This window comes from Martes martes (genome assembly GCF_963455335.1).
Source record: "Martes martes genome assembly, chromosome: 15".
In the NCBI taxonomy this organism is placed as follows: domain Eukaryota; kingdom Metazoa; phylum Chordata; class Mammalia; order Carnivora; family Mustelidae; genus Martes; species Martes martes.
Window position 1 is genome coordinate 48,972,788 of NC_137903.1, and position 27,586 is coordinate 49,000,373.

Genomic DNA, 27,586 nt, shown 5'->3' on the forward strand with positions numbered 1-27,586 from the left:
ACATGTGAACTGCTCGGAGGGGTGTCTTTTTATTAACTTATAACGAATGCCCTGACTCTGACGATTTCTGCAGTTTCTCTTCCCCTCAGTGAAGAATCCAGAGACGCCTTGGCGTTTCGCAAGCTGGTACTCTGTCCCTAAGTTTTGATCATAGAAATTCTGTAATTGGTGGGTTTACATTTTTTAAAGAGAACACTTTTGTCTTCTACTAATGGGATTAAAGGCCCCAGTACCCTTATGTTCCGTGTTCCTAGGATTTACAAATCCTTTTAGAAATAAAAGCCCACCATCTGGTTTGACTGAGTGCCAGCCCATCTGGTCTCCCTATTGCCCTATCCCCGTAGGTTCCAGTCCGCACCCCGAGGCATTAGCCCCCTCCCGTCCACCTGCTCCTCTCTTGAGCTCATCAGCCTTATGGACTTCTTGGCCTCTCAAACCTATTTTCCACTGGCCTTCACCCTCCCTATTCCTCCTATTCTGCCTGCACCTGTTACTTAGAGGGCTTCCAGGGCCACCCTTTGCTTTTTCTGAGATAAGAACTTAGTCAGATTAAGATTTATTCAGCCCCATGCGAGCAAGGCAGGGATGGGAAATGAGATTTCTCCTAAACGAACAGATTTCCTGGCTCTCTCCTTGGCCACCATCATAGGGGACCAGTCTCCATCTTCTCTCACAACAGCATTTGTGGTTTACGTGAGGAGGGAAATTAGGGCAGGCGCAGTGAAGAGCGGGGCCTTGGGGGAGCCGCTGCACCTTCTGCCCATCCGACGATGGGATGGCTGTTCTTGCTCTGCATTTTTCAGACTCTGGAGCTGAGCTGCTGGTTGGGATGACGGGAGCACCTAACCCAGGTCGCGTCCAAGGATGGGATGCGACAGGTGCAGTCAGATGCTGTCGAGATGGACCAAGCAACTTCTTCGGGTGAGCGATGTTCGCTCTCATTAATTAACCCGGTACCATCTGCTCAGAGTGTGTGCTCAGAAGACCCCAGGGATGTTTCTCTCAGCCGCCAGAGTGGCTCACAGATTCCTAATCAGGACCAGAATGACTGGATGACGATGCTCTGGAGACCAGTGAGGACCATCAAGAAGAAGGCAAGGCACGTGCAGCCGCATGCACGGTCCCGTCTCTCCTCAATCCACCAAGAAATCCTATTGGCTCTGCCTTTATAACATACCCTGAATCCAAACACTTCTTCTCGTCGCTTCCACCCTGGCTCAAACCACCACCACCTTTAGTCTAGATCAGTGAAACAGCCACGTCATCAGTCTCCCGGCTTCAGCCCAGCGCGATCCTGTGCGATGTGCACCCCATCACGTCACCGCTCAGCTCAGAACCCTCCCGTGGCTTCCGTTTCACTCCGAAGAAAGGCCAAAGTCACACCTGCCTCACGGGGCCCTAAAGGACTTGCTCTGATACCTCTGACCGAGTCTCCCACACCCGCTCACCCTCCCTGAGCCTCACTGCCCCCCTGCTGCTTCACCACACCCGGGCATCCTCCTGGCTCAGAATCTCGGTGCTCCTCTTCCTGCCCCAGGGGGGCCAACAGCACCCGCCTCCACTCCTGCGGCTCCTGCGGGGCTCCGCTCAAATGTCACTTTCTTGGTGAGGTCTCCCAGGCCACCCTACATAAGACCGACCCACAAAGCGCTGCTTTATTTTCCTGTACTGCACATTCTCATATACGGTATAATTAAGTTACTGTGTTTACTGTGCGCTGGAACATAAACTCCATGAGAACAGGATCCCTGTCCCTTTTGTTCTTACTCTTTAGTGCTTCGAATGATGCTGGGCACCCAGGAGGCATGCTGATGGCTACTTGTTTGGGGGCAAATGAATGGTCTGGTGGGGTACCCTAAGCAGACACGAAAACAGACTTCTCAACTGTTGTTGCAAGGGCACCATCTGGCTTTTTGCTTATACCAGTGTCTTAACCTGTCTCTGTCTTCATTCCTCAACTCTGGGATCATAAAAAAAGCTTTAGGATAGCTGTGATCCAAAAATCTAAAACTGAAATGCAAACGAAATAAAGTTTTAAGATCTTAAAGCTGAGATCTTGAAAATATAAGCAGTATGGAAAGGCAAAAAAAAAAATTGTATACGTGGTTTTACAAAGGAGACCTTCAGAAGCAAGATAAAATTAAAGAGCCTGTAACCCTCTGGAATTTCATGGGGAGGGGATGATTATTTGCCCCTGCACTTTTCTAATCATTAGAGAGAATTAACGCCTTACAGAAAAGAAACTAGACCAGCACTGGAATCAAGAACTCTTTAATGTTCAAGCTAGGTCATTTGAGAGTTAGTTTTACTAGATTAAGAGCATTTCTTTGATGTTTCCTGGACCCTCTCATAGCTTCCCACCAAAAACCATAGTCAAGTTCAATTCATTTACTCCGGGGGAGTAAATAAAAGGAGTGTGTGTGCGTGTTTAATTAATGGCAGTAGAATAGTCACAGAAGAACCTGTCAACAATGTCACCTCCAATTTCTGCAAAGTCTCCCCAGGATTTAAGATCAAAGCGTCAATCTCTGAAAAAGGCTTGCCAACGAGCAACTGGCCTTCTTTAAATGGTAACTCATAAAACTTAAATTAAAATACAGATTGTCAGAATGACTTTTGACATGGTTTCCCCTGTATCACGAGGCAAAAGAAAGATTTACAGACGCCTCTTAAAGTACAGTCTTCAGCAATTATTTACCGCGGCCTAAAAATTGCTGGAAAAAAGAAAAACAAAACCATAACGTTTAACTGGTTGCTGATATTTAAACAGGAAACAGTTATTTCCAGAGGGGACAGATATTATTGTTTGGAGTCTATCTGAGCAAATGAAATGTTTAATATGTGTTTGAAGGGAGGACAGGGGTATTTGCGGTTCAAAGAAATCCTAAGATAAAGTTGTCCTCGGGGACAGTCTCTCTGGTTGGGGGAGACATTTGAACTTTTGCTCCCTGACAGAAAAGGCTCAGTAACACCAGACCAAGATGGCGGTAATCCTGAGGAACTTCTCCGGCTCCGCTTGAATCCAGTAACGACAGCAGATAATAATTATGAGTGCAGACCAAGTGCCAGGTACTGCACTAAGCACTTTATAAGAATGGTTTCATTTAATTCTCACAAGAATCCTATGTGATATTATTATTCATGTTTCACAAATGAGAAAGTGAGGCCCAGGGAACTGAGGTAATTTGCTCTCAAAGACTCAGCTAATCCATGGAGCAGAGATTTGAACTGTGACAGTCAGACTCTACAGCCCCGTCTCCTTCTGAGTCACTACCAGATCACATGAGCTCCAGTTATCTTAATTTTATGTGCTCCAATGCACTAGATTATAACTTCTTTGAGGTCAGAAACTTTATTCTTCGCATTTATTTACCAATCTTTCATCTTTTTACTCATTCAAGGAATACGTGTTAAGGCCTATGTTCAGGTACTATTCCCCGCATTGGGCATACAGCTGTGAACCAACCAAAGGCCCTGTTTGCAGGAAGTGGACACTGTAGTGGGGGGAGGTAGACAATAAAATAACAATCAGTTAACATACACCAAGTCAGAGAGTGGAAAGTGCAATGGAGAAAAATAAAACAGGTAGGGGTGATCAGACACAATAAGGGGGGTCTGAAGTGGCTCCCACACACGAGGTATTTCGACAAGGCCCGATGTGAACTTGACGATGAGGTAACATCCTCCAGAAGGTGGGGGAGTGGGCTCTACAGATCTCTAAAGCATCTTCCACGCAGAGCGGGGAGCCGTGGCAGAGGCCGTAGCACGGTGGCAGAAGGATGTGCTTGAGAAGCATCAAGAACACCAGTGAGTAAGTAAAGGGAGAGATGGAGATGAGGCGCGGAGGTGACAGGGACTGATCATGAGGCTTGGCAGGCCATGGCGAGGACTTGGGTTTCATTCTCTTTCATTCGCTCACCGCCCCATCCCCTGAGGCAGCAATGGAGCCTGCTCTCAGTGGACACTCAAGAAACATTTGCTAAATGAATGAATGAATACCATCTCCTGGGGAAAGAAAGGAAAGGCTGGGGACAGAGGAGCAGGGAGGAAGCCACTTACTGGGGATGGATGAAAGAGCAGAGAGGAAGAAGGAAAGAGAAGCGAGACCTCACATGAAGCTGCTGACTCCTGGACCTCTGGGAGGCTCTGCTCCTCTAATAAGCCCCAGCCCGTGAACATTCAAGGCGGTTTTCTTTAACTGACCCATGGGAACACAGGTCAGGTATGAGGAAAATGTTCAGAAGCTGACCCTGACTCAGGAGAACGATGCGGGTGAAAGAGCCAGCAGATGTCTGGAACACCAAGGAAGCTCTGACTACGACTACGGACTGTATCCCACGGATCAGTAAGAGGGATGTTTTTAATCACTCTGAATAACATCCTTCACGGCTTGCACTCTCCACCCAAGTCTGACCTCAGAACTGGGTCGCTGCCGCCAAGCCTACCTTGGAAAGGTCTCGTTACCTCCATGGAGCTTGTTATTCAAGGAGAAGACAAAGGTCAAAGACTCTTTGTTCTCTTGCAAGGGGCCAGTGATGCTGAGCACAGAATGTGCTTTCCACTCATAAGATCTGGATCTCCAGGCACTTTTACCACGATTAGAAAAAGCTAGAAGATCCGGAAAGAGCTGCCATCCTCCACTCTAGGCCTTTGCTGTGAAGGGCCCCCTGTCTTCGATGCCCTTCCATTCTCCACGTCACCATCATGGTAGTCCCTGACAGGTAAGGCAACATTGACAGCCAAGAGTACCTACTCTTCCTACAGTTCTCACGGTTACAAAATCCTTCACAGTTAGAAAATTTTCCTTGAGAAGAATACCTTCACACCCAGCCCCAACCCACAATGGTCTGAAGAAGAGGCCAAAAGGACAAAGGTTTTATAGTCCCTGCTCTTCCAGAAAAAGAAAACCAAAAGGTCTCTCTCGCTGTAACTTGCTTGCATCCAAATTTAAGATTATTCCTTAAGTGTGATGGATTTTACACCCTTGCTGTAGGGTTTCTTCTATTTTCCACTCCAAGTCCTTGTCATCCATTTCTCTTCTTTGGCCCGTTTTCCGCCACCACTGCTTGGTGGCTCATCAGTTTCTCTTCCTTCCAGTCAACTGCACATACATCTTGCTAGTATGTTCCAGTGGCTGCGGTCACATGAAGGGCAACAGAAGAAATGGGGATACGTCTGGGGTGGTGAGCGGGCAATGCTCGGACAATCACAGAGTCTGTTAGTGGGCCAAGATTTGTCTTAGGCTTAAAATGAATTAATACTTTATTAACAAATCAGTGCAAGCCTGAAGCTCAGTCTTCCCCAACCACGAAAAGGTGTTACTGCAGAGCTCATCAAGGACCTTATGAAATAGGCTACACGGAACCTCATACATATGAGCGTAGGACTAAAAATGGTAGGATCACCATTTTCAGGATGACTTGTCTCCCCTACGCTTACAAAAACTCAATATAGTATCAATTTATATGTTGTTCTCAAGGACTAAGTTCTCTCCTGCACACAGACACATACACACATAAAAAAAGGCAAATATCAAGTAAGAGAAAAGTGGTAAGATAGATAAAAAAAAGTAGTAAGAGAGGAAAGTGGTAAGATAAGCTAAAACTAATTCAAAAACAGTCCTTTATACTTTGAAAGATTTAGACACGCCTTTTTAAGACCATGTAATTTACTTTAATGAATTTAATTTCAAGAACCATACTTACCTGCTTCATCATGATACAAGGTAGGAGCAGTCCCCTCCTCTAACTCATAATGGCCACCTATATGTCATGTCCCACCGTCCATACTAGAAAGACTGTCCCTGGAGGGTCCTAGGATGAACCTACAGAAGGCTGGGAATCCCTAACCAGTATGAAAAATTTGATTGTGCTTTTTTTTCTGTATGGCTGATCCATAGTTTCTAGCAAACTCCTCAAGAGGCTTGTGATCAATTCCTCCCTCCACCTGCTGGAAAACGGTCAAGACCACTTCTTTAGGGACTGGAGGAGATTATGCTGAGTGAAATAAGACAAGCAGAGAAAGTCAGTTATCATATGGTCTCACTTATTTGTGGAACATAAGGAATAACATGGAGGACATTAGGAGAAGGAAGAGAAAAATGAAGGGAGGGGACTCGGAGGCGGAGATGAACCATCAGAGACTATGGACCCCAAGAAACAAACTGAGGTTTTAGAAGGGAGGGGGTGGGGGATGGGTGAGCCTGGTGATGGGTATTAAGGAGGGCACATATTGCATGGAGCACTGGGTGTTATACACAAACAATGAATCATGGAACACTACATGGTGACTAACATAACATTAAAAAAAAAGACCACTTCTTTAAAATATCAAAGCTGAACTGAAAACTGGAACACATTCCAGTTACTATGCAGGATATATGTACTTAGCCTTTCTGTTTTTCTGTCAGTTTTGTTTAGTGGTTTCCAAGCAAATGCACATTAAAACAAAACAAAACAAACAAAAGAAACCTGCTGAGCAATTTGGTATTCTTTTCTACAAAAGAAGGATAACTGCACGTCCTCTTTCCCTTTGTCAAATGGGAGGACGGAAGGAAGGAGAGAGAAAGCGGGGGGAGGGGCCTGGGTGGCTCAGTTGGTTAAGCAACTGCCTTCAGCTCAGGTCATGATCCTGGAGTCCCAGAACTGAGTCCCATATTGGGCTCCCTGCTCAGCAGAGAGTCTGCTTCTCCCTCTAACCCTCCCCCTTCTCATGATCTCTCTCAAATAAATAAATAAAATCTTTTTAAAAAGAGAGAGAGAGAGAGGAGGAGGGGAGGGTGGAAGGAAGGAGAGGAAAGCTACTTCGCAGAAACACTTTTATCTCATGTCAAGAAAAGACAGCTAGCCTGGTTATGACTAGAGGTGAAGTCTTCAACAGCATCCCTTCACTTAACAGCACCATCAGCAAGAGCCCCAGAAAGCTAGGGTCCTACAGTCACCACATGTTCCCACGGAGAATTCCCACAGAAGTTGGGTCCATTTGGAAAAAAAAAAAAAAAAGGATTTACCAAAGACTGCCAACCCAGCATGGAAGAGAACTTATTTTCATTTCCCCTCAAGTGATTATGGCTGGGTGTAATTCTAAAACAGTACCGAATGAAATTGTTCTGGTTAACCTCAAGCACTGGTGTAGACACAGAGAGAAAAGAGGGACAGTGTTTGTCTTGTTGAGGCTAAGCCCTTTGTTTCCTGGGAGTCTGCTTCTGCCTGGGAGCCAGGGCTCCTCGTCCAGAACAAAGGTGAAGGTGAATGAACACCTGACCTTCAGGTTCCTCGGCAGCCTAAAATTTTACTGATGTTATATCAGTTTCCTATAGCTGCCATAACAAATTACCACAGACTCAGTGGCTTAAACGACACAAATTTATTATTTTATAGTTGCATAAGTCAGAAGTCCAATACATGGTATGAGCAGGACTGCGTTCCGTTCTAGAGGCTCTAGGAGATAATCCATTTAATTGCCTTTTCCAGCTTCTAGAGGCTGCCCGTACTTGGCCTCCTGTCCCCTTCTTCCAGCTTCAAAGCCAGCCACATGGCACCTCTCTGATAGTTTCTGTCCTCACCTCTTTTTCTTTTTTGCCTCTACCATTCACTTTTTTAATTAAAGATTTATTTATTAGACAGAGAGACCGTGAGATAGAGAGAGTGCACTAGCAGGGGGAGCAGCAGGCAGAGATAAAGGAAGAATCAGGTCTCCCCGCTGAGCAAGGAGCCCGAGGAGGGGCTCGATCCCAGGACCCTGGGATCATGACCTGAGCTGAAGACAGACGCTTAACCCACTGGGCCAAGCAGGTGCCCCTCCACCTTTCACTTTTAAGGACCCTTGTGATTCCACTGAATCTACTCAGATAATCCAAGACAATCTCCTTATTTTAAGGTCAGCTAATCAGCAACCTTAATTCTGCTCTGCCTGGAACCTGATTATTCATATTCCAGGGGGCATTATACTGTCTGCCATGGATAGTTATGTAAGTTATTGTAAACGTTGTATCTTTTATCATTTTATGAGCTACACTGTTTTCTTCCACCTGATAAAGCGTGAACCAGCAAGAGCATGGGATGTTTCGTTTCGTCAAGGACGTGCCTTATAAAAATTTTCAATGCTCTTCTCAATGTCAGAAGCACTGAAACCAAAAGATTCTCATGGCCCTTGTCATAATCCTCTCTTCTATCAGCAAATATTTTTATCTTCCAAATAGTCACAGTAAATAAAATATGAGTCCAGTATGTCTTTCAACAAACTGCCTTTTTTTTTTTTCCTAAACCCATAACATCTATACCATTCAAGGGTTTTCTTGCCTATGGGGTCATCAACACTCAAACCTAGAGAAAATCTATTTAAAGTCATCTGATTTAATACAAATCTTAGAAATGGCTTTCATTTTCTAAGAAATTCTCACCCCAGGGGGATATCCAGTATGTCTGTATTTTAAGCTAGAAAAGGAAACAAAGGAATGTTAGGATTTCCTGAAAGCTTTCCCACTATATGAACGGGATGAGCATCCTGGAGCCAACTGACCAATAAATTTCAACTTTCTCATGGATTCGAGGACAAAAGCCTCAATAAGTGAACCATTCTATTTGTTTCCTCTTGATTTTGTGGTGAGCTGGAGAGGGGAGTTACTAGAATAAACGAAGAGAATGGCACGGCACTATTTTGACAAACTTTCCTACGTAAGTGATGGAAGTTAGATACAAAAAAAACTTTCAGAAGAAGCCAAAGTGTAGGAAAAATCACATTATGAGTTCAATAGTAACATTTAATACATGTGTTACTGCTGTAAGAGACCAGCAAGTGGAGCTGACTTACGGTTACTGCTGTAAGATGCTGGGGAGCCCTAGTCTAAGGAAGTTGGATTCTAACATCTGCTCCCAAGAGCTCTCTGTTCGTAACTCTCTGACCTTGGACCCGAAAGAGCAGAGGGAAGATATTAGAAGCTCTGCCTCCCACTAAAAGAGAAGGAAGTAATGGAGACTCACGAGCACTGCACGGAAGCACAAATCTAGGACTACTGGGCAAGTGCACAGTTCTATTCCAGAACTAAATTAAAAAATTATTTTTTTTTTTAAGATTCTATTTATTTGACACACAGAGATCACAAGTAGGCAGAGAGGCAGGCAGAGAGAGAGAGGGAGGGAAGCAGGCTCCCTGCTGAGCAGAGAGCCCGATGTGGGGCTCGATCCCAGGACCCTGAGATCATGACCTGAGCTGAAGGCAGAGGCTTAATCCACTGAGCCACCCAGGGGCCCCTAAAAAATTATTTTAAAATGAGGTTTAACATCTCAAAAAAAAATCTAAAAATGTTTACCTAGCTCCTCATGTTAAGAAGGTATTGGCGAGCTGAATGTATTTGTGTTATGAGCTTTTGAAAGGTGTTTTACTATGACCACCTCACAGTTCCCAGGGGCAAAAAAGATTTTTCCTAGAAGTGTACATTTGCTCAAGAAAATGAGAAGAAAGCCATAGAGAGGTAGAAAAAATATTGTCCAAAGACATATATGATAAAGATTTATTATCCAAGATATACAAAAACTCCTAAAATTCAATAGTAAGAAATTGAACAACATGATTAAAGAATGGGCAGAAAAGAACTTCCAGTTTCCAGTCCAGCATGTAAGGAGCTTACACGTAGCCACTCCATCCTAACAACAAGTGAAAAGCTAAAGAAACTGAAAAATGAACAACTATTCTTAGATCCATCAGAAAAGTGAGGTCATGGGCAAACCACTGTTCTTCATAGCTGAAGAGACAGACAGGCAGATACAAAGAATCACAACTTATCAGAGCAGACATTCCATGGAAACCAGCGCTAGAGTAGGAAAACCTGAAGTGTAATTACTGAATTGCTGGTGGCTCAGTGTGGACACAACTAAGAAAGATAAACTATAGGGGGACCCAGTCACAGATGTACTGCCACACTTTTTTGAGTTTTACCTCCAGGAGACTGACCAGGTTCCCACAGTAAGTATCAGAGAAAAATCTCCTGGTACAGCGGCACCTGGGTGGCTCAGTCGGTTAGGTGTCCGGCTTCAGTTCAGGTGATGATCTTGGGATCCTGGGATCAAGCCCCATGTTAGGCTCCCTGCTCAGTGGGGAGTCTGCCTCTCTCTCCTCATTTGCCCCCTCCCTCATGCTCACACTCTCTCTCTCTCTCTAAAATAAAATCTTTCTCTAAAAAGTCTTACATAAATAAATTAATAAAATCCTTAAAAATAAAGTCTCTTGGTACTTCTAGCAAGGGAAGGTGAAAAGGAACCATCATGAAATAAGACAAACTATTTTACCAGACCCTAATCTACCCAGGGAAAGGAAAATGTCTGCTCTACATTTTTCTAGCCTTCCATGTGGGAGAAGGGAAATACCCATCTTGAAGCGCCCCTCGCTATCCTTTCACTAAGAGAGGGAGGGGAGAAAAAAACAACTAAGCACTGTTGAAGCTCAGTCCGGGGCAGATGTTCACCATTAGAGTGAAACCTAATCATAGGATTACAGAAAGCTTCCCTTTCCCTACATTTCAAGTACCCTAGGAAAGACCAATTTCCTTTTACTGGGTATATCATATCCACCTTTCATGAAAATATTACAATGCATATTAAAAGGCAAGAAAGCAAAACAAAACAAAAAAACTAAACACACTGTGAAGAGACTGAACAAGCATCAGAACCAGAGTCCGAGCAGAAATATCAGATTAGGAATTTTTTATTTTAAAACTATGATTAGCTTCTTAGGGAACTGAAGGGAAAAAGCAGACAACATACAAGGATAGATAATGTAAGCAGAGAAATGGAAATAAAGAATAAGAAAGGAATGCTAGAAATCAAAAACATAGTAACAGAAATGAAGAACGCCTTTTAGGGACCCATTAGTAGATTCTGTAGAGAAAGAATCTCTACATTTGAGAATATGAAAATAGATACTTCTGAAACTGAGAAGCAAATAAACAAATACAAAACACAAAAACAAATTTAAAAAAATCCTCCTCCAAAAGAATAGAATATCAAGCATTATGGGACCATTACGAAAGGTATAACATATGTGTAATGGGAGTATCAGAAGGAAAGGAAACAGAAACAATATCTAAAGGACTAGTGAAGAAGAAATGAATGATAATTTCCCCAAATTAATGTCAGACACAAAACCACAAATTCAAGAAGCTCAGAGAACATCAAGAGAGACAAATGCCCAAAACACTACACCTAGGCATATCACGTTCAAACTTCAGAAAATCAAAGACAAAGAAAAAATCTTGGAAAAATCACCGCAAACAAAACAAAACAAGAACACCGTACCTATAAAGGAGCAAAAATCAGAATTATATCCAAGTTCTTCTCAGAAGCTATGCAAGCATGAAGAGAGTGAAGTGAAATACCTAAAATGTTGAGAGAAAAACCCACCAACCTGAAATTCTGTACTCTTTGAAACTATCCTTCAAAAGCAAAGGAGAAATAAAGACTTTCTCAAATGAACAAAAACAAAAATCAAGGGAATTTTTAGCCAGCAGACCTGCCTTGCAAGAAAGGTTTAAAAAAGTTCCTCAGAGAGAAGGAATATGATATAGGTTAGAAATTCATATCTACATGAAACTCACACAAGAATAAATAGAGAACCTGAATAAACCTGTATTTGTTAAAGAAATTGAATCAATAATCAGTAACCTTCCAAAACAGAAATACCAGGTCCAGGTGGGTTCCTTGATAAGTTCTACCAAATATTTAAGGAAGAAATTATACTGACTCTCTACAATGTCTTTCAGAAGATAGGATCAAAGGGACTACTTCCTAATTCACTCTATAAGGCAAGTATTAACCTAATACCAAAACCAGATAAAGACGTTAGAAGAAAACTAGAGACCAACATCTCTCATGAATATAGATGCAAAAAATCTCAAAAGAAAAAAGCAAATTAAATCCAACAATGTAAAAAAGAATTATATACCATAACCAAGTTAGATTTATTCTAAATAAACAAACCTGGTTCAACATTGAAAATCAGTTCATGTAATCTATAGCATCAACAATTAATGAAGAAAAATCACATGATCAAATCAATAGATACAGAAAAAGTAGATGACAAAAATCAAACACTCATTCATGATAAAACTCTCAACAGACCAGGAATAGGGAAAATTTTCCTCAACTTGATAAATAATATCTACAAAAAATCTACAGGTAACATCATACTTAACAATGAGAAACTCAAAGCTTTCCCACTCACATCAGGAACAAGGCAAGATGTGCCCTCTCACCACTGCACTTAAACGTTGTTCTGGAAATCCTAGCTAACACAAAAAGCAAAAACAAAAAACAAAAAAGGAAATAAAAGGTAAACAGATTGGGAAGAAGGAAATAAAACTATCTTTCTTTGTAGATAACATAACTATCTATGGAAAACTTGAAAAAAAATCAACCAAAAACTCTGGGAACTAATAAGTGATTATAGTAAGATTACAGAATACCAGGTTAACATACAAAAGTTAATTGCTTTCAAATATACTAGCAATGAACAAGTGGAATTTGAAATTAAAAACACATAAACCCTTCACATTAGCACCTTCCCCAAAATAAAATATTACGTATAAATCTAAAAAAAAAGTATTTATATGAGCTAAACTACAAAACCCTTATAAAATATATCAAAGAAGAACTAAAAGAGAAATGTTCCATGTTCACGGATAGGAAGACTCAATACTGTCAAAATGTCAGTTCTTCCCAACTTGATCTGATTGATAAACTCAATGCACTCTCAACCAAAATCCTAGCAAGTTATTCTGTGGATATTGACAAATGGATTTTAAAGTTTATTTGGAGAGGCAAAAGACCCAGAATAACCAACTCTATTTTGAAAGAGAACAAAGTCATAAGATTGAAGCTACCTGACTTCAAGACTTACTGTATAAAGCTATAATAATCAAAACTATATGGTATTGGTGAAAACAGACAAAGATCAATAGAGCAGATTATATGAACTGATTTTCAAATGTTGAACCAGTTTTGTATACTTGGAATAAATCCAATAGAGCAGATCTATCTACCAAAAATAGATTCACATGAATACAGTTAACTTATCTTCAACAAAGGAGCAAAAGCAATACAATGGAGCAAAGATAAGTCTCTTCAACAAATGATGAGTGATAGAACAACTGCATATTCACATGCAAAAAAAAAAAAAATGAATCTAGACACGACCTTACACCTTTCACAACAATCAACTCAAAATGGGTCACAGACCTAAATGTAAAACATGACACTATAAAACTTCTAGACGATAACATAGGAGAAAACTTAGCTGATCTTGGGTATAACAATGTCCCTTTATTCCTTTTTTTTAAAGATTTTATTTGTTTTATTTTATTTTTTCAGTGTTCCAAGATTCATTGTTTATGCACCACACCCAGTGCTCCATGCAGTAGGTGCCCTCCTTAGTACCCACCACCAGGCTCACCCAACCCCCAACCCCTCTCCCTTCTAAAACCCTCAGTTTGTTTCTCAGAGTCCACAGTCACTTATGGTTCACCTCCCCCCCCCCCAATTTCCCTCAATTCACTCATCCTTTCCTTCTCCTAATGTTCTCCATGTTTATTTGTAAGTAATCTCTGTACCCAATGTGGGGCTCAAGCCCACAATCCCTAATCAAGAGCTGCATGCTCCACTGACTGAGGCAGCCAGATGCCTCAACAATGTCCTTTTAAAGACAAGAGCAAAGGCACAAATCATGAAAGAAAATAATGATAAGCTGGACATCATTAAAATTTTAAAAACTACTGCACTGCAAAAGATAACGTTAAGAAATGAGAAGACAAGCCAAAGACTTGGCAAAAACATTTGCAAAACTCACATCTGATAAAGGACTGTTATCCAAAATACACAAAGAACTCTTAAAACTCAACAATACAAAAACAACACAATTTTTAAAAATGGGCAGAAGACCTAAATAGATACAATGCCAAAGAAGATAGACAGATGAGAAATAAGCACATGAGAAGATTTTTATCATCTTATGTCATTATGGAACTGCAAATCTAAAGTACAATGAGATACCATTACACACCTATCAGAATGGCCTAAATCCAAAACATTGACAATACCAAATGCTGACAACGATGTGGAGCAACAGGAACTCTTGTTGAATGCTAGTGGGAATGCATCTCTGTCTCTCAAAGACAGTTCAGCAGTCTCTTACAAAACTAAACATACCCTTCCCCCATGATCCAGCATTTTTGCTCCTGGATAAATTTACCCAAAGAAGTTGAAAACTTAGGTCCACACAAAAACCTACAGATGGATGTTTACACTTTCATTTTATTTTATTATTTAATTGCCAAAACGTAAAAACAACAAAGATGCCCGTTAGTGGATGAATAAGTAAACCGTGGCATATTCAGACAATGGAATATTATTTGGCACTAAAAAGAAGAGCTACTAAGTCATGAAAAGACACAGAGGAGCCTTAATTGCATGTTACTAAGTGAAAGAACCCAATCTGGAAAGGCTACATATTGCATGATCCGAACGATGTGACATTCTGGAAAAGGCAAAACTATGGGTGCAGTAAAGAAATCAGTGATTTCCAGGGATTAGGGTGGGAAGAGGGAAAGATGAATAGACAGAGCACAGAGGATACTTAGGGCAGTGGAACTCTTCTGTATAATGCTATAATAATGGATACATGTCATTATACATTTGTCCAAACCCATAGAATGTATACCACCAAGTGTGAACCCCAATTTAACTATGGGCGTTGGATGATAATGACATGTCTGTCATTGTAATTGTAACAAATGTACCGGTCTAAGTGGGATGTTGATAGTGAGCAGGAGGTATGTGGGAACTCTCGGTACTTTCCACAATTCTGCTATGAACCTTAAATTCTATTTTTAAAAAAGTCCCTCTTTTTAAAGTACATATTGAACCTTCACTGCCTTGACAGTAATGGTATAAGTCTTTAGATTTACTTGTCTGTCCCACCAAATGGAGGCAGACGCTGGGTAATGTTCATGGTTGTACCTTTCAATGCGAGTGCTCATAAGAGGCATGAATAATACATAAACCATTATTTAGCCATCGGACAGACAGTTCCTAAGAACCAACGGCTGATACCATTCCTAAGGATACAGCTGTGAACAGGAGAGGCATGGAGACAGTCAAGAAATAAGCAAGATAAATAAAAAAGGGAATTTCCAATAGTAGAAAGTTCCATGAAGAAAGAAAAACTGACGGCAATTTCTTTTCTTTTTTTTTTTTAAAGATTGTATTTATTTATTTGACAGACAGAGATCACAAGTAGGCAGAGAGGCAGGGAGAGAGAGAGGAGGAAGCAGGCTCCCTGCTGAGCAGAGAGCCCGATGTGGGGCTTGATCCCAGGACCCTGGGATCATGACCCGAGCCGAAGGCAGAGGCTTTAACCCGCTGAGCCACCCACGTGCCCCCTGACGGCAATTTCTTAAACACTCCAGCCACTATACTAAGAACTTTGTACCATCCAGCTTAAACCTCACAATAACTCTGTAAGTATTAGGGTTATTTTTCACTCTAACGTCATAGGCACGGAAACTGAAGCTACTAAGATAAAGTAACTTGCCCAATGTTGCGTAGCAAGTAAGAAGTGCAAAACTGGAATCAAATTCATTTTCTTACTTCTGAGTTCATGCTCTAAACCCATTACACTCTATTCATTACATGAATCCCCTGACTAAAAGAAAGACAGAAAAACTGCTTTTCCCATTAAATACCCTAAAACTCTGAAAGGAAACAAAAGCATATCTGGTACTTAGGACAAAATCTATGGAATTCATGGAACGTTTTCAAGTTTTATATTAAGTTTTTAATTCCAGTTAGTTAACACACAGTGTTGTATTAGTCTCAGGTGTACAATACAGTGATTCAACACTACCATACAACAGCCTGTGCTCATCGCAAGTGCATCCCTTAACCCCCACCACCTATTTCACCCATCCCCCCACCCCCTACCCTTTGGTGACCATCAGTTTGTCTCTCCAATTAAGTCTGTATTTCGATTTGTCTCTCTCACTTTTTTCCTGTTTGTTTCTTAAATTTCACACACGAGTGAAATCGAATGGTATTTGTCTTTCTCTGACTTAATTTGCCAAGCTTTACATTTGATTGACTCTTCTCTTCACTCAGCAAGGTCAGCTCCGTTCTTGCTGGTTATTGGAACAGCATCTTTTACGTCGTTACTACTCCAGGTGTTACTACTCCAGGTGTCAGAACATATGGTTTTAAGATTACTATCCCCATAGTGATAATATATTTGCATAAATCCTCCCAAGCTTTCTCATTTACTATGCCCCTGTCCTCCAAGAACGGTCCTCGTTGGGAAGCAGTAGAGTCAGGTCAGTGGATCTGACCTGAGCACATCAAATAAACAGAAACACTCTAGACACACAGACCCAACAGTGACCTCGATGCTCCGTGGCCTATTCAACCCCCTACATCTCTGGCCAACATCCAGTTTTGTTTGGGTAATCTCCAGCCCCCGAATCGTCTCTTAACTGTCACTGTCAAAGAATCTAGTTCTTACACGCCAAGGATTGTACAAAGTCTGATTATATGCATTTATTTGTATAGGAATTTAATGTTACTTTCCCCCCCACTAGCCATTACATATGAAGAGTACAGGAGCTAGGACCAGTTTGTCCACCATTATATACAAGGCACTTTCTACGGTACATATTAAACATCTCGTAACTATCATTTGAAAAGATGAACACACAGGAATATTGATGTCCAAGTGAACTGCTCACAACCATGAGAAGAGAGTAATGTAGTTCCCAAGGAAAGTCAACTGAGTAGAGCTGAGGGGGATCCCCAAATCACCCTTTCTTTTAAAATGGCATTAACAGATCATGGGAAGTAATATGGTATGCTTGGAAAAAGATTCCAACTCAGAAAGAGGTCGGTTTTAATTCCAGCTCTGCTAGTTACTGATTCAATGTTTGAGCCTCAGTTTCCTTATCTGTAAACATGGAGGTAATGCAATGATAGATAAACTGAGACGAAATCTGTGTAAACGCATGGCAAGAAAACATGAAAAGAAGAGATAAGTTGAAAGACCCTCGGAAGTAGTGTCGTCTCTGTGACCTAAGCAAGCAAATTCCAATCAGACTGATCTTGAAGTATAATGTTTATGGACGCCTTTAACCTTTATCCTCTCCAAAAGGCCTCCACTGGGAGAGTTCACTGGAAATGAAGGGGTAGTTCACATGTGTGCTCAGTCCTTTCCAAACTGTGAATTGGGTGCCAACAGTGGCTAAGCAAAAGTTTCTGGAGACACATTCACCCCTATTCTGCTTGTCCCTGGCATTCTGATTACTTCTGATATCAGAGATACACATCAGAGAATGATCAGGAAGTGGCCCCAAAGTAGCTAATAGGACAGGTGTCTACAGAAAAGTCTAGGTATGGGTATAAACATTTCATGGTCTTCCGTGAGGATCACCAGTTGAGGTAGCTTTCTCCCTACATTTGAGGTTGGGTATTTTCAGTGGGACCTAACTCCCTTACCTTTTTTTTTTAATAGTATGGTGGGAAGAATGTATGTTTAAGTGGCATGTATGTTTGAAGTTAGAGAAAATAAAATCTCAAAGCACTAACACAAATAGCTGAGCCACAATTCGAAACTTTCTCTTAGGTTAAAAGAAGGCCAATGAGCCCTAGAATTAACTGAGCCATGGTGACAAGCACAGAAAACAGGATTCCTGACAAACTGCTGATAAGCCCAAGCAAGAGAAAAAGCAAACACATGGAATTACTATATATGAATTCAAACCACTGTCTATTGGTCAATCACAAAGACTCATATTAGCAGAATGAAAAAAACTATAAAAAATATATTTTTTTAACCACATAAAGTTCCATATGAGAAAAGCCACAGGATTGGAAATCTTAAGGAAAATCAAAGCTTGACTTCAAATAAGCTTTCCCCAACAACAAAAAACAAAAAACAAATAAGCTTTCCCCTGGGGATAAATAAAGACTGCGGCATCTGCCTTCCATCCATTCTTGACTGGTTAGGATTAGCACATCCTATAATAACTTCTCAGTGCTGATTTCACAAAAGATAAGCAATCTACTATTAAGAAACCAAGAGAAATCATAAAAAGGTTACATCAGAGACTCACAAACAACCCGACCACGATTTACTAACAAGAAAAGAGTGTGTCGAATTTATCTTCAGAGAAGGTAAGTTTGTGCAATTTAATGGCTTACCTCCCAATTACAGACATTAAAACTCCCAGCAACCAATGTAAGGACCCAGTGTTCCACAGTATCTGCATTTTGGTTAAAATTAAACAAAGATTAACATCTGGTCACACGATCTAAGTGAGTAGGAAATGGGAAGAAAGAAATATTCATGTCGAAGTTTGTATACACACGGACAAATCAGATTTTCACAGAAGCAGCAAAATGAATGAGATTTACTTCTCCGAACTTCTACAGCACATGTTGGAGTTTGATTTTTACACCATCTTAAGTGGTTGCCTACTTGTTTTATGAGTGTAAGCCTTATCTCTTGCAGTAAAATATTAAGTTCTCGGGGGTAGATCCAGGTTTTTACAGAGCATATGGAATTTGAAGGGACCTCTCTAAGAGAAAGAATATGAAATTGTGAATACAAATTATGTAAGAGATAGAAAAAAAAATGAACAACAACAACAACAAAAAACAAATTATGTAAGAGAGTATTGCGAGTGAGTGAGTGACCCTGGAGGTTAAGTACCAACGGCTTCACAGTAAATACACAAGGGTGAGAACCAACCAAGTCTTCTATTTCTGTTTCATACAAATGCTGTCTTGCAGAGTACTGGGTATTTAACAGGTACTGAGCGCTTGCTGATGCCACTCATTTCAGAAGGAAGCAAAGGATACGACTATGAGATGAAATTTAAGGCCAACCCATGGCCTAGCCAAGCAAGTCAAGATAAATCTTAACTCTTTTGTTCAGTTACACCTTAAATGATAATTTGAAGTAAACTGAATTTGAATTCTGAATTCAAATTATATATCTGAATTCATGCTGATTGTGTTACTTAGTAACTGTTATCCGGTTAATCTTTTAAAAATCCAAAATTGGGTATCTCCTATAATAGAAGAAAGAGAAGATTTTAAAAATCATCAAATAAAAGCTGGATGTACGTGAGTCACAGACTAAACACGCTAGTTCCTGTGTGTACGTCCACTATTTATGATGAACAGCTGGAATTCATGTGCGTTCCTCTACTCACTGCAGACATCTGTGGCCTATTATCAGTGGAGTTGCCCCGTAAGTAGAAGAGGTTGCCTATTCCAAAGGAAACTTGTAGGAGTTTTTGAAGTGCTGACCTATTTCCCCCTACTGCTGGCCAACTGTATACTCCATATACTGCATTCTTTATATACACATGAAACAGCCAGAAGAAAATTCACATAATTCTCCAACTTCTATTTATAGGTGTGAGATACTATACAAGCAAACAAACCATGAAAAATATGACTCACTAATCCCACAGATTCATACCCCAGGCTTAACGTTGTCAGTGCTGCCATGCAAAAAAACTACAGAACTTTCTATCTCTGCTGAAGTCCTGAGTTATCATATCCAGATCAATGCATGACAAAGGACAGACAGACATTTTGTCAATGTTCCTGAATATGAACATATGAATAACCGTCGGTCCAAATGATGTCACTCTGCCTTGCACCGATGAGGAAAATATCTTGAGAAAAACTCAGTTATCGATAACCTTAATCGTACTGGAATAGAACTTTATTACCACAGGCCTTACTTAAGACTGAGAGATATGACCGCCCAAAAAATTGCTTTAAATGTCTCCATGAAAAATTTTAATAAACAACTTTTATTTTTTAAGTATTTATTTATTTGAGAGAGAGAGCACATGTGAGTGAGTGTGGGATGGAGGGGCAGAGGGAGAGAGAAACTGAAGCAGACTCTGAGAACCAAGAATCCAACACCCAACCAACCAAGCCACCCAGGTGACCCATTAATAAAGAACTTTTAAAACCAGGGACAGGGGTGCCTGAGTAGCTCAGTCAGTTAAGCACCTGCCTTCAGCTCAGGTATTGATCCTGGGATCCTGTGATCTAGCTACACGTTCAGCTCCCTGCTCAGCAGGGAACCTGCTTGCTTCTCCCTCTCCTCACCTCCCTGCTCCCCACCCCCACCGCTCGTGCCCTCTCTCTATCTCTCAAATAAATAAATGAATAAATAAATAAAACCAAGGGACAAATTAGGAAAAATATGTCTAACATACGATAGGCAAAAAACTAATTTCATAATATTAAAGAATTATACTTAGATGATCAGTAATTAGATGACAATAGCTCAAAACAAAAATAAGAAAAGGATATGAACAGACATAAACAGAAAACACAAATGCCCAGTAAATGTTTTAAAGATGCTAAACCTCAGTCACAAATGTAAGAAACATAAACTTAAAAGCAATGAGCTATTTTTCAATGGACAGATCATGATAGAGATGGTTTCAATGACAGCGGTGAAAACATCCACGGTTCACAAGGGTGTGGGGAAAGCAGAGGAACAGGCAACTCTCATTCTCTGTGACCGGAGCGTGGTTGATACAGCTTTCTGGAGGGGGACTTAGCAATACCTTTCACACTTCAAAATGTTTATGTATTTCGCCCCATTGATCACTCTTCTATGAAATTATCCTACAGAATGCTCAAAGATATATATTCAAAAACACTCTTTGCAGTGTTCAAAAAATTTAAAAACAAACTAAAAAACTAGAGAGACCTTAACTGCCCATCCACAGAATAATCTATTCCATAAATACTGTACGGCCACTAAAAAGAATGTGGTAAATCCATCTATATGTGATTCTGAAATAACGGTATCTTACATTTCTTGAGATTTCAATATGCTAGCCAGTATTCTAAGCTTTTCACATATGTTTATTCTCTTAATGAACAAAAAATCTCTAAGACAGGGGTGCCTGGGTGGCTCAGTGATTTGAGTGTCGGACTCGAGGTTTTGGCTCTGGTCATGATCTCAGGGTCATGAGATTGAGCCCTACATTGGTCTCTGGGCTCAGAGGGGGAGTCTCTTTGAGATTCTCTCTCCCTCTTCCTCTGCCCCTCCCCTGACTTGTGCTCTCTCCTGAATAAAATAAATAAATCTTAAAAAAAAAAATCTCCAAGATAGATAAATTAAACAGGTTGCAGAACAGACTATGTACTGTGATTCTATCTGTATCATATAAAAAATATATTTTTGACAAATATCAAATATGAACAAATATTATATATATTTATGTGTGTGTGTGTGTGTGTGTACATATATGTATATATGCCCAGAAAAATTGGGGAAGAATACAAAAGGAATGGTAGACAGTGATTACCTAAGAGGAATGGGACTTGGGGGAAAAGTAAATGTTTACTTTCATAATTTTCTGAATTGTTTGAACTTTTCACTATATATGGAATACTTCTATTTTTTAAAAGATTTTATTTACTTGAGAGAGAGTGACAGAGATAGCAAGAGAGAGAATGAACAGAGGGAGAGAGAAAGAGGAAGAGGGAGATGCAAGCTCCTCACTGAGCAGGGAGCCTGATGTGGGGCTCGATCCCAGAACTGAGCCAAAGGCAGACGCTTAACTGACTGAGTCACCCACGGGCCTCTATTACTTCTATTCTTAAAATGTTAATATGTGTTATCTGCCTAACTAGATTATCAACTATTTAATTTTTTTCTTTCTACTTCTACAATTTTTTTTGAAAAACCTAATGAAAGGTATTCGGGACAACGTCGCAATATGAGAAAACATGGATATTTCCTTTTTATACCCTTCTATGAGCACATGAGCATATAATACTTTTAAAATATTTTAAAAACCTAGCTAAAAGTCAGCATTCAATGACTCCAACAAAAATGTCCTATCTCATTTACTTTCTTAGGCAGGAAACCCAGGAATGTAAGGATTTAGATAAGAGCTCTCATGTGTCTAGAACAACTGTCTGATGGATGGCTTTCTTCCTCCCAATATCAAGTCAATTTAATAATAATTTATTAAAAGGTCAAGCTTAATTATAAATAAAGCCAAAATGAGGGGGGAAATAGAATTATCAGTGTGTGAATTACAATACACCCTGCTCTGCCATATGTAACATGGGACTTGACAACATAAACTGAGGATAATATCTCTGTGCCTATCCGCAGAGCAGTCGATGCACAGTGACTGTTAACAGTTATCACCGCCATCATTATTGAAGCTACCATCCACTAGCTTCTTCCTACGGCTCTGATGCTGAACTCCACACTTCACATATATTAGCATTTTTTTAAAGATTTTATTTATTTATTTGACAGACAAGTAGGCAGAGAGAGAGAGGAGGAGGGAGGCTCCCGGCTGAGCAGAGAGCCCAATGCAGGGCTCGATCCCAGGACCCTGAGATCATGACCTGAGCCAAAGGCAGAGGCTTCAACCCACTGAGCCACCCAGGCGCCCCTATATTAGCATATTTAATTCTCCAAACAACCCAGTAAGATTCCTAGTGACTGATTATTTACTAGAATAACATAAAATTATGAACATATGGAGAAAATAGAAACTGAAATCCGTAGGCAACCGAACCTAGATTTATAGCATATACTCCTAAATATTTTGTAGATTTTTTATAAGGTATTTCTACCAGAAATAAACCATAAAATGGCTCCTGAATAGCCTCCGTGCCACTTGTTCCAGAAGTTGTTCCCACTCCGCATCCCAAGGGCAGGGGAATCTGAAACGCACGCCCTCCCTCCCCCACTGTTTCTCTCCTCTCGCAAACTCCGCTGGAGTCTTACCTGTCCAGCAGCAGCTCGAGCACCTCTTTAGTGGAGGCAAAGCCTCTGTACGTTGACAGAAAGATGCTGATGTAGGTAAAGTCATTGTCCCCAAAAGCCGTCAGCAGGTTCTCCACCAGCTTCTCCAAGGTTCCAGCTTTGATGGTCCTGATCTTACAGGTTTCGTACTGACTGACGGTATGTCCTGGAGGCAGCTGGTCCCCTTCAACCTGTACAATAAATTCATGATGAGGATCAGGCGAAAGAGCTCCCCAAAGTAAAACCCACAACGCTGAGACTGCTGAAACACAGCCTGTCACGTCTTCCTTCCTCTTATTTCATTTCCCAACGAGCCATGGAAGGCAGTTCTCCCACCTGGGAGTGTAGTAGAGTGGGGTGGTAGGGGGTGGGGCTGGGGGGGTGCTACTTTACTTCATGGTGGTTACACTTGCTTCTCCTTGATCCCCTATAAGGAACCTGACAGCTGGTCTAAACTGGCCAAGGATGTTTCCCGTGAGCCCAGAATCAAGCTCAGCAGAAGTTAACCGATCATTTCCTTTGTATTGTTCCACGGTGAGTTGTCAAGCTCATTCTTACAGACAGCTCCTACAGTGGTGTGCTGGGGCTGACGCACACTGGCTTTGAAGAGGCAACTGTTAGATTTTCAGGACTTGCGTGAGCCAGCGGACATCGTGTTACTGGGCTGAAAGACCAGCCATGGTCGGAGTGTGTCCTCCATGGAAATCTTTGGAGATCTGACCATGGTCTGATATTCTTCAGCCCAGAAGAAGCAACAGCCTTCCTGATTCAATGTCATCATCAGTCAGCGGAATTGACCAGGAAGTGGCTAGACCAAGGAGCCTTGAGCTCATCCCTGGGGAGTAGTGGAAAGGGTGCGTGGGTGTATGACCCCTGCCTCCTGGAGACTTGTGCCCAACAACAAAGGACATGGGCTCCTGAGAAGTAGCTGCCAACAAGAATTACGCTGCGGATAGTACTGGCAGGTATGACCGCCCCTTGGGAAACATAAAACATAACAAGTGATTATGGATAAGATATGCAAAGCTTAAAATTGAGTCTGAGGGAAGAGAATTAAACGGAAGAAAAATAAAGAATGTGTCTTACCTCCTGCCATAAATCTCTGCCTCACAAATTCTATAGAGATGCAATTTTCAGCTTAACCTGTCCTTCACAGGCATAAAGATGACCTACCAAGAGGATCTTTTTCTAAAATAAATCATCAGTGAGTGATGATGCAGCAAACAATCACCAGGCCATTTTCCTCAATGGTGAGTTTAAATTGTGGCATGTTAGATTTTTCTAAACTGAAATCGCCCGCCATGTGAACATCGAGGAAGAGAAACAGAGAACAGGGAACTGGATCTCTAAATGATAAGCCTGTGCTCACGAGGCCGCACGTTTTCTTTTTCTTCACCTGGCCCGTCCCATGTTCAACCACTAGAAGGAAATTAGCTGGCAAGACTGCGACAAGTAGGACCAAAGCGGTAGCTATTACTTTCAGAGAAGAGGGAGGGTAGCTCAACGTCATGACGTCTAAATGCTAGTAGTGGATGATTTTCTTTATTTCCTTCTCGAAGGATACTTTTCCTTTACGAAGGAGCAGGATCTGGTCAGGCAAAATACCGAACATGTCTGTAAGCCTCTTTGACTTGCTGACTTAGATCATGGCCTACTAACTGTCCTTTGTCACTCTACATGTAGTTTCAAAACAGGCCTAATAGTATCCGTCTGTCGTCCTAGGAGTGACAGTCCACTTTAAGCAGAAACAGTAAAGTGGAAAGGATATAATTACTTTTTTTACTGGTTAGTACAGTGTTGCCCGACGTGGGTGCTGTAAACACAAGTTCTAAAACAAAAGCTCCTGTGGCCAAGTTTGGGAACTCCAGAGTAAAACAAAGTCAAGTGCATTTCTTTACTGCAGAATTTGTCTTTAACATGCTAACGTGTTATGAAACTCTGAGAAGGATATGATACATGATCCCTTCAAATGGACTTCCCTGTATTGTCTTAGCATCGTGCAGACCATCAGAATGAACCTACTTTGAAAAACGTTAGCTAAGTAAATCACTGTGATGCATTTAAACTATATTTCACTTTTGCTTCTTTTCACTTAAAAAAAAAAAAGACATGATAAAATACAAGGTCAATTTTGATCTTCCAATATCCCTATCCATTTGACCTCTTCCTTAATACCAAAATGCACGGACATTTTCTATTTACTTTGTCACTTCAAACAATCTGGTTCCAGAAAAATGATCAGCCTGATGATATAGTTAAAAAACGTGCTTCGATGTCAAATGTTAACAACAACCATGAAAAGAATGGCTTCTCATTCTCCAGGGATATTCAAGCTCTAATTCTAAATGAAGCTTCCTTACCTTGTGACACTGTTTCCTTACCAATCTCGTAATTTGGGGATTCTTATTTTACTCATCACGCAAATTCTGCTTTAAATCTGTTCTTCTTGAAAGTAAAAATGACTTAAAAGAACTAATCTTTCCCTGAGCACTGTTGTGGCCAAAAATTCAAACACTGAGAAAAATACTTGCCAAGGGACCTGATGAAGGGGGTCCCCTTTCCTGCCAGAAAGCAGATTTGGCAGGAAGCCAAGGCTCTCTCTTGGGAATGGAGTCCTGCTCTTCATTAACCCAGTCGCTTCCTTTAGTCCTCCTTTTCCTCTGGGGGAAAAAAAAATCTCCATATGCGTGCCTGCTCCCCATACCTCCTGGTGATGGTTTTTGTTCCTCAGTGTTCACATCTGTGCATTAGGAAGAACCATGTTGGAGCCAACAGAACAGCTCATAAAATACTTTGACTATTTGGGGGCACCTGGGTGGCTCAGTTGTTAAGCATCTGCCTTCGGCTCAGGTCATGGTCTCAGGGTCCTGGGATCGAGCCCCGCATTGGGCTCTCTGCTCAGCGGGAAGCCTGCTTCTCCCTCTCCCACTCCCCTTGCTTGTGTTGTCTCTCTCTCTAATAAATAAATAAATAAACTTAAAAAAAATACTTTGACTATTTGGATGTTAAAAATTATTCTCTAGGTATGGGAACTGCTCTGGTGCCGACAATCATTCTCACAAAAATTCACGTGTGTTAAGGTATCAGAGTCCTCACGTCATGTCACGTTCTGCCCATTTGCTAAGCACCCTAATATCAACTTGCTAGAGCGGGGGGAAGGTTCTTGGAGACAAGTTCAAATTTACCAACCCTCACGTAGTACATTCTTGTGAAACAAAAATTTTGAAATTATCTACTTATTCCTGGAATTACATGGAAATAAAATTATACAAAAGTGAAACAGAAAACCTAAATCTGCTGTTTGGTTCACGCTGGAAAAGCTGTAATTTTCATTTAATTTTTGCAGCAAAATATTCTCTAGCTACAGACCCCTTGTAAGAGACTCTAGGATCTGTTTTTGTGTGTAGTATCTCAATACCTTTGAATTCTAGTTTAAAAGGAAAGTGGGGGAGGCAGGAGGAGAGCCTTGGCAGACAAGTGTTTAATATCCCAGACTCGGAGAGGAATACACGGAGAGCTGAGCCTGCCCTCTGGGTTAGCACGCTAACAGGAAACAGCTCAATCTGGATTTAATCAGAGACCATCGTTTTACTGACAAGATCATGATACTGAGGCCACAAAAATGTTTCAGGATTTTTTTTTTTTTATGGGTGGGGGTAGGGCGGCAATCTCTCTGCCATTAGAATCTACTTCCTGAGAGAACATGTCTGACTCCTATGGGGTAAGTATCTAAAACGCTGCTCGACTGTCCTAGCTGAGGAATTTCCATAATTATCCATTTTGGCACAAGGAGGACGGGAGAAAAACAACGTGAGAGATGAAATGTGCCATATTTCAACCCTGCTTCCAGTCGTGGAGAAAGACACTCTTTCACTTTCTGAAAACATAAACTGTTAACAACTGGGGTGTTTCTAACTTGAAAAAAAAAAAAAAAAGTCCTTCAATCAAAATAATACTTCAGTCATCTGATACTTTACTAGTGGACATGCTAAGTAAACAACCTCATTAAACCAGAGACAGTACGAAGTCCTTCTCCAAGCCACGCTCAACCTTCAGTACATCAGTTCTGGGGCATCTTGGCCTCAGCAGGAATGTCAACAGCGAGTCATTTTCCAGTCATAACTCTCGAACAAAACCTAAAAGCCACATCCAGGGTTTTATAGACTTGAAGAAGGTACACACTGCTAGCTCTGTGTGTAATATTTCCTTTTGAGAGAAACACACCATCCGGCAACATGAAATGTCATGAGACGCTACACAAATACGCTCTGACCATCTGTCTGGATTGTATGTGTATGCATGTATGTATATGTATGTATGTATGGATTATGTATGGATTAAATGTCCTTGCCATGCAAAGGAAAACATGCATGTAGGTAGTGGCAGCCAGCACAGTGTTATGGCAAAGCCAGTGCTCGTGAGAATTATGAGCTATGCACCCAGAAGCCACTCAGAGACACAAGGCACAGTCCGCACAAAACCCTAGGGCAAGTGATGTCAAGCTCAGTGTGAACTTCTGCACTGGGTCAACTACTCTGGGTGTGAGCTCATTTTTTCTCTAGATTAAGGTTGCCGGAATCTCAGTTAAATGTTAATTTCAGATAAATAATGAATAATGGGATACTTCGGGGGCATAAGTATGTCCTCTGTAGTATTTAGGACCGACTCATACTAAAACGTTATTTGTTATGTATATGAATTTCAAATTCAACCTAGCATCCTGTATCTTTATCTTCATTTGGGAAGG

The 27,586-nt window shown here is 41.0% G+C and overlaps 1 protein-coding gene across 2 annotated transcripts in view; it reads right to left on the reverse strand.

Annotated features, from left to right (window-relative positions):
* Positions 1–27,586, reverse strand: part of RGL1 (ral guanine nucleotide dissociation stimulator like 1) — a gene marked incomplete at its 5' end in the record, with an annotated part of 159,331 nt that overhangs the window by 62,030 nt on the left and 69,715 nt on the right. For both annotated transcript variants that reach the window (XM_080825006.1, XM_080825005.1), the window contains one exon: positions 22,822–23,030. In XM_080825006.1, the coding sequence (XP_080681132.1) occupies positions 22,822–23,030 (209 nt within the window). The remainder of the gene's footprint in view (positions 1–22,821; positions 23,031–27,586) is intronic.